The sequence below is a fragment of the Chaetodon trifascialis genome, chromosome 11, assembly GCF_039877785.1.
Source record: "Chaetodon trifascialis isolate fChaTrf1 chromosome 11, fChaTrf1.hap1, whole genome shotgun sequence".
Lineage (NCBI taxonomy): Eukaryota > Metazoa > Chordata > Actinopteri > Chaetodontiformes > Chaetodontidae > Chaetodon > Chaetodon trifascialis.
This window is the reverse complement of record NC_092066.1, coordinates 13,234,448-13,242,304: the sequence shown is the minus strand read 5'-3', so window position 1 is coordinate 13,242,304 and position 7,857 is coordinate 13,234,448. Positions and strand designations below refer to the sequence as shown.

Below are 7,857 nucleotides of genomic sequence, written 5' to 3'. Positions count from 1 at the left end.
GCATTTAGTAACCTATAGGCCGCAGACCAGCGTGTGTCGAGGTCCGGTCGGTGGTTATGAACAAACTCTTGCGCTGACTTTTTTTTTTTTTTGCCGAATGCATTATGCCGGCTAGACCAAAGCGAAAGGGGTTGGTGTTTAACGATGTGACTGGGCCAGCCCAATGTCAATCGGGCCGCTGATCGACTGTCTGGTATTATGGGCCGGTCAGACCAATATTTAAAATAAAAAAAAAATGCCCGCTATGCCAGATGTCAGCCCGTCCCTGCCCACAGTACAACACTTTCATCATACTGAATTGAGCAACTATACTTGCAAGGACTGATGACTTCCGTCTGATCTCATACGAGTTTCCCAATTCTGTATCTCATAATCTGTAGATGGCAACAGCTCACTGGCTGTCGGGGCAGGAACCATTTTTACACGGCTGCTAAAAGTAGGCTGCATGGAGGGGATATAAACAGCACATTGCACCATTTAAACACAAAATGCAGATATTAGATATTATCTATTCAAACAACAGTGCACCACTTCAGGAGTGGCATTCCTTCTTCAAAGGCTAAATGAAGAAATGAAAAGAAAATGTTTTTGAGCGTTTATTCATCAAAATCTGGGGGGAAAAAAAAAAAAGCTGCTGCCTCAAATTTGGCAGCAAATACTTCTAGCATAGCATTCGTTTTTCAACTTTGAAATGAAATGTCTAACAAAAGCTCATTGATGCGAAAGGCCTTTTCAGCCACAGTGATTGCAAATTACTTTAAGGAGATTGGTTCCTGCCATTGCTCTGAGAGGCAAGTGGTTTGCTCAGTGCCAGGATAAACAGAGGCTTGCCCTCTCTCTCTGTTTCTCTCTGCCTCTCCTGTGTGTGGTTGTACACAGTACAGTATATAAGCTTGCAGACATACACATTTGTCTGCCTGTGCCACTCGGGCTGACTCTTACGCCTTGGGCTCAGCGTGATGTATTTTTTCCATGAGGGAGCTCAGTAATGTTGTAACAAGGGAGTGTTTGTTTTAAGGGGTGGAGGGCGAACAGTTCTTGGAAAGAGAGAAGTATTGACCAGACAGAAGAGAAGAGAAGAGAAGAGAAGAGAAGAGAAGAGAAGAGAAGAGAAGAGAAGAGAAGAGAAGAGAAGAGAAGAGAAGAGAGATTTGCAGAAGAAGACAACCACTGACTCGCTCTGAGATCGTGATGCAAATTCTGGCTTTTTAGTGTACACTAATAAGTGTGTGCTCACTGAAACGCTGTACCTAGTGGTCTGTGTGGGTATTGCAGGAGGTCTGTGGATGATTTTTGAAATAAATATGTGTAAATATTGACCTTTATTTGATAGTAGACAGGAAATGAGAGGAGATAGAGAGGGGTTATGACAAGCAGGAAAGGTCCCCAGCTGCAATCAAACTGGGGACATTGCAGTTAACCATTCAGCTACCAAGCCTGGATATATATATATGTGTATATACATATACAGTATATATATATACCGACCGGTTCAGGGTGTACCCCAACTCTTGCCCGTTGACAGCTGGGATAGGCTCCAGCCCCCCCGCAACCCCAAAAAGGGATAGTCGGTATAGAAAATGGATGGATGTTATATATATATATACTTCTGAAGAGTAGTTTACCTGATACTAAATTACATCTGTTAACACAAAGTCAAGAGCCACAGCTGGCTGGCCTACTTAGTTTACGTTTCATACAAATGCGACAGGCTAAGTGACTTGAATCATGTTGAGGTTTCCCTTAGGGAGGGGTGGCTGGGGCCATGTCTCACTCCAAGGATACGAGGACTCAATGATTTTTGTTTGCAATTAATCACACCCTGGTTAAGCACACCGGTGATAAAAAACGATTTGTCAGAGAGTTGGATACACCTCTTGATTGAATGTAACACCTTTTTTCCACATTCACAAGTCATGGTGAAAAGGCGACAAGCTGTGAAGGATCGTTCTCAAAGACACCTCGGGCTTTAAGGAATGAAATAAACAAACATGTTTACATATGGAGATTTAAGTTATGCTAATACTTTGACGACACCAAACATATCAGGCAGGTTGAGAATCAGCAGACAGAAAGTGCATGTCTGAGCCTGAACATTGTCAAAGATGAATTACTCCTCAAGCCAAACTGATTACTTGGATCAAAGATTTGCCCGCTACGGCCATCAAACCGATGATGAAAATTACATCCTCATGAGCTTCACTGGAGGCAGAAGTGCTTATTAATTGCATTGGTTCAGCAGCCTTCAATTTTATTTATTTACACCATAAGAAACATTCCTCCATTTCCCTATTTATCTTCTTATTTCCCCTAATTCATTCCAGTAAAAGTGGATGTTAGTGTAACTGGAAATGTTATAGTTTGGAACCTTGCATTGCAGACATGATGCTGTACATGAATGCACCACAAACAGATGCAGCTCTTTGTTATTTTTTTTCCTCACATTTCATAGTCGCAGCTCCTGTGGTCTCAGCAATCACAGTGTGTGAACAGTCTGCAAAAGTGACACACAGCTTTATTCCCATTGGGGTGGATGTATTCTCAAATGCACTGGCTGTATAAATATTGAATTATTGTGAGGATACTGTCGGAGTCTTTGTCGGCACGTTGAAGAGCCCTGTGCAATATGTGACATGTTCACACATAAAGATAAAAACTTAATGTTAAAACTCAAAGGCTCCGTTAACCTCAGTTTACATTAGAAATGGAAAGATGAGATTTGACAAAATGAAAAAAAAAAAAGCTTTATTTCTCTCCCTTTCATCTTCCACATCATACTGTCCTTTATCATTGTATCTCTATAGGCCTACTGTATGTCAGGATAAATTATGCATGCAGCACTAACAACAAAGCCCAGCCAGGCATATAATTAAAAAAAAAAAAAAAAACCTCACCTCAGCGTTTTTTCAACTGTGGAACAACAAAAATACATCTTAAATAAACAGGGCCATGCATGATTGGATGGGATCAAAACGAGGTGCTATCATATAGGAAACTATCCAGGATGGCAGATTTGCTCTTCAAACAGATGACATATCCGCCAAAGTCAGTTCCCTCTGATCGCAGTCGAAGGGAAAATGGAAAACATATGTATTTTTTTATTACATACTTTTTGACGCCTGCAACTGATTCACAAAATGAAATACAGCGATCCGTTCAAAGTGAGGGGTCAGCATCACAAATTCTTCCAAACAGGTGTCAAGAGGAAAAGCGTTGAAGGCGTGAAGGTGTGAACAGAAAACAAAGTGATCTCATTAATGCAACTGGCCCATCAGCATCATGTATATTTATAGCACAGGGATGTAAAAACACCCACAATACTGCATGACGGATCGGAAAACTCATGGTCAGGTGGTAACTGAATGAAGCTGGGAGACAACAGAGATGTGATGAATTAAAAAAAATGATTAGCAGTTGTGTCTGACTGACTTAACGTGTTTAGTAGAAACTGAAAACCGTAATTTTCCCGCCTGTCTTTATTTGTCCTTGTAATTAAATATGAATCAGTTGACCGAGGAAACTCTGAAAGGCGAAGATTTTCTACTTTGCTTTGAAATCAGTAATCACATGATGTGTTATTTTCAACCATCCCACAACGCCAAAGGTCAATGATCAGACTGGTTTTAGATGTTTCCACCTGCTGTGACTCCCCACCTACACATCTCAATTTGGAAAAGTAGAATTAATCTTGTAATTCTCTTCTCGAAACTCAAGTTAGATGAGAAGGTGCCACTGTCTGTACAGTAAATACGCAGAATGAGACAGAAGCTAGTTAGCTTTGCTCAGCACAAAGACTGGAGACAAGGGGAACACAGCTAGCCTGGCTTTGTCTGGGGGTAACAAATCATGTGTCAGACTACTTCCTTGAGTCTATGTGAAGAAATAACATGGAGGCCCAGTAATATGACAATTTTCCATTTTTTACACTTTTTTTGTACTGATTAAAAGGCTGCAGAAGATACTCAGATCTGTACATAAGTAAAAGTAGCAATACCAGAATGTAGATATATGTTCTCAAAAGTAAAAGTCCTGCATTCAAAATCTTACTTAACTAAAAGTAAAAGTAAAGTATTGGCATCAAAATACTGTATGAGAAGTACCAGGAGTAGAAGTACTCACAATGGGGAATGTATATTATCAGAATAATGTATATTTTGTAATTGGATTATAATTATATAACTATGATTATTGATGCATTAATGTGGTCATCACTTTAATGTCACAAATGGTCAATGTGGAGAAAATATTAATAAGTTATTAAATAAATGTGCAACATTTTGCTCTGAAATGTTGTATAAAATAAGAGAAAATGGAGACAGCCAATGAAAAGCATTCGGTTACTTTCAATTTCTGGAATTAAACAAACAGGATATGTTTATTATTTTTTTGGTTTCGGACACAGCAGGCTAACTGTTTCCCTCTGATTCCAGTCATTGTGCTAAGCTAAGCTAACCAGCTGCTCACTCTGTATAGTTGCAGTTGTATCAAGCTTCAAATAAGATCACTTTCACTACTACTTTGATCTCTATGCTCCGTTATTTTTATGCTGCTAAGAAAGCCTGTCAGTCTGTAATATGAACAGACTGAGAGACTCTCACACAAATACAAACCACAAGGACATGTTCAACTAACCTCAGTAACGCTACTTCTTGGCCAGCAGCTCTTAAAGTGATCATTCACTGCTACAGAGGCTTTTATTTTGAAGGGGAAGCTTTAAAATTAAGCCCAACAAGTACAATTTCGCTCTTTGAACATGAAGCAGAAGAGACAAACCCCAGTTTCCACCTGGGAATGTATCTGTCTGAGCAGTAATGAAATGAGTGGGGCCTGTTTTCCCAGCAGCACTTGAGCAAGAAGATCAACTTAGCACCAATATGGGCTGATGCATAAAGATGATGATACTGCTGAGACACTTCTGCTTAATTGGGCTTTGAGATGTCATATGCTTAAAAAAGAAAAAAGAAAAAAAAAAGAAGGAAAAAAAAAGCCTTCAGGCACAATCCACTTGAAGCCAAAATCATTTGCTTATTTTGGGGTATATGTTTTAGATATATGTTGAGTTGAATCAAGTTCAGAACTTTAAACCAAATGGTTTTGATCGCATAACTTTGTAAATGTAAATGAATGCAACTAAAATGTATTTGCAAAATTATTGTTGGAAACAAGCAAGCAAACAATGTGTTAATTAAACCTTTAAGAATCATCCTTACAATAAGAGGAAGGACTGAACTCCTATTCACGGTAAAAAATGACCTTTATGAGCAGCTTTTAACTGATCACGTGATTAAATATGAGTACATTCAGAGCTGGAATAGTCAATCAAACAGAAGGATCACTCACACTTGGTTATTCTTTGCTTTAAAATATCTTTACGTTTTACTAGTGATATGTTTTTCTGCAAAAGTGATTTGGATTTCCGTTCTTAATATCTCCAGAAACAATCAACATGCGAAACAACTCAACAACAGTCTTATCTGTTATAATAAATTGGGATCAGATAACAGGAAATTGACTGAAATGGAAACAGAAAGTAAATCAAACTGGAGCAAGAAAGAAATGCACAAGGATTAGAAAAAGTGACTGCAAACATAATCAGTGTCAGCTTAATTTGTGTTGTTTTTGCACATCTGATAAGTGCATAAAAAAGTGACAAATCAAATGGAAATAGTAGGTTAAAACTATCCTACTCTGAATTATACATATCTCTTCAGCTGGTGTGCTCATTTTGACAGATTACATTGTGTATAATCACTCAAAAACATGTCTCAGAAGGTGTGAGCCCAACATCACTGACTTCAATATTGCTGTTGTCTAGTGTCAATTAAAAGATCTGTTAATCAATTTGGGAAGATTACAGTTTCACTTTTTTTGCAGGTTTTCTTACATTTGGAGTAAGTTTTGACCTTTGGTCCACTTGACCTGAATACTGCAACACTCTCAAGAACCGAAAGTTAGAGATGTGCCTCTCCTGTGGCCTGCACTGTATCATATTAAACAAAGTAAGAGCAGGAGAGAAGTCAAAGTGAAAGAAGTCCTAGTGTTCTTTCTGCATCCTGTGAGTTCAACTTTCTGGATGTCAGTGGTTTCCAATTTAGAAAGCGAGAGTCAATCACCAGCCTCGATTGCAGGCTGAATGTGAAGAGCAAGCAGCATCGCAGCCGTCTGAGCGCTGGGCAGACCTTAAATTGGCTCTCTCTCCCAAATACAGACGCAATGAATTTCACATGGGAGCTCGAAGAACAAAGTGCTCTCAATAACACTGTACTTTTCTCTCTCACACACACACACTCGCACACACACTCCAACCCACTCACACAAACACATTTTGCAGATATGTGCTGTATATGCCTCTGTCTACCATATTTCTTCCTTTATGTACCACGCACTAAAAAGCTCATACAAAACGCTGTAAACATTGTCCACATACATACAAAATGACAAGAATCTGTACACTGCTTACATGTTTCAATCAAATATGTGCCCATTACAATGTGAATTACTTCCAATCCCAGCCTCCTTTGAGTCCAAGCCGGTTTGAGTTTTACACTTGAGATGCTCCATCAGCTCCACTGCACCAACTGACCCGGGATCAGCAATCTCAAACTAAAAATGGCCTCCTACACCATGGCCAGGGCGACCCTGTCGGGTGTCATCGGCCCCGTCTTGACAGAGATCCACAGGTCTTCTGTGTTGTTGGCCGAGTTCTTCTTCTTCTTTGTTTCTGACCTCGCCGTTGCCATGGCGCCTCTGCCGCAGCAGCAACAGCACCTGTTGGCATGGCGACAGCAGCAGCAGTGGCAGCACACCACCAAAGTGGTTAGGAGCACCAACAAGGGAAGAGTCAGGAGGACCACCAGGCAGACCGTGTTGTAGACCCCCTGGTTGTGTTTGTCTGTGGCGAAGCTCCAAAGCTGGTTGAAAAAATCCTGGATGCTGACTGCTTTCCCGTCCATGGCTTCCAGAGACGGAGCTCCTTTAAATGAGTCTGTGCGGCAGTTGTAAAGATTCAATAAATCCTTCAGAGGCCTCTGGAGTGTGTAAATTAGTAAATTTGGGGTGCAGGAGAATAATTAAGCTATGGTGTTAATTTAACATAAAAGTCCGTTGTGTGTTATCTGGTTCCAGCTTTAAAGTGGTAAAATATGAAGTTTTACTCTTAATGTTCAGCAAAACATCAAACATCTACCAATCCAACAGCTGTCAGGTCAGATGTTTCTACTTTCAGTGATCAGCTGCCATGAAACACAGCACTAGCTATGAGGCTCGAGTGTGCGCTCAGGCTGTGTTGTTTATGGTAAATGGAAACACTGGAAACATGGAGGTCGAATTCATCTGTGCCTCCTTCCTTTACAGTGCTGTTACTGTGAGGCGGTCACAAAGCCAAAGCATTCCTTAAACACACCCGAAAGACCAAAAGCTCATTTGTTTAAAGCAAAGTCGTCTTTGAAATCGGCCGCTTGCGATGATTCTGATCTCGGAGGAAGAAGCCAAAATTCGCACTTCACCCAACTTTGTTTAAGCTGCTTGGCATTCCAGCAGCTGATTTCTTGCTCTTTGTCTTCTCTTGTCCTCTTGAACTTTGAGTTCAGTTTAATCCAGTTGTGGAGAGGTGGTTCAATCTGGGTGTGTCTGTGGGAAAAAAAAAAAAGGGAGAGAAAGTGAACACAGAGAGAAATTTTGTTTCCAGCAGACAGCTCGTCGTCCTCCTCCCCTTCTTCCCTTCTCTGCCTCCAATCCATCTTTCTGTCTCTGTCTTTTACGTCTCTACTCCTGCTCCCCCCACCCCGCCCCCCCATCCTGTCAGTGTCAGCTTCAGATTTTCAGCTTTCCCCTCATTAATACTGCAGAGGAGTCATT

At 40.5% G+C, this 7,857-nt stretch overlaps 1 protein-coding gene across 1 annotated transcript; it reads right to left on the bottom strand.

Moving 5' to 3' along the window:
• Positions 1 to 5,244: 5,244 nt before the first annotated feature.
• Positions 5,245 to 7,048, bottom strand: LOC139338388 (uncharacterized protein KIAA0040 homolog). Its single transcript, XM_070973336.1, has one exon. It carries the CDS (start codon positions 6,951 to 6,953, stop codon positions 6,618 to 6,620), a length of 336 nt encoding a protein of 111 aa, XP_070829437.1. The 5' UTR covers positions 6,954 to 7,048; the 3' UTR covers positions 5,245 to 6,617.
• Positions 7,049 to 7,857: the final 809 nt, after the last annotated feature.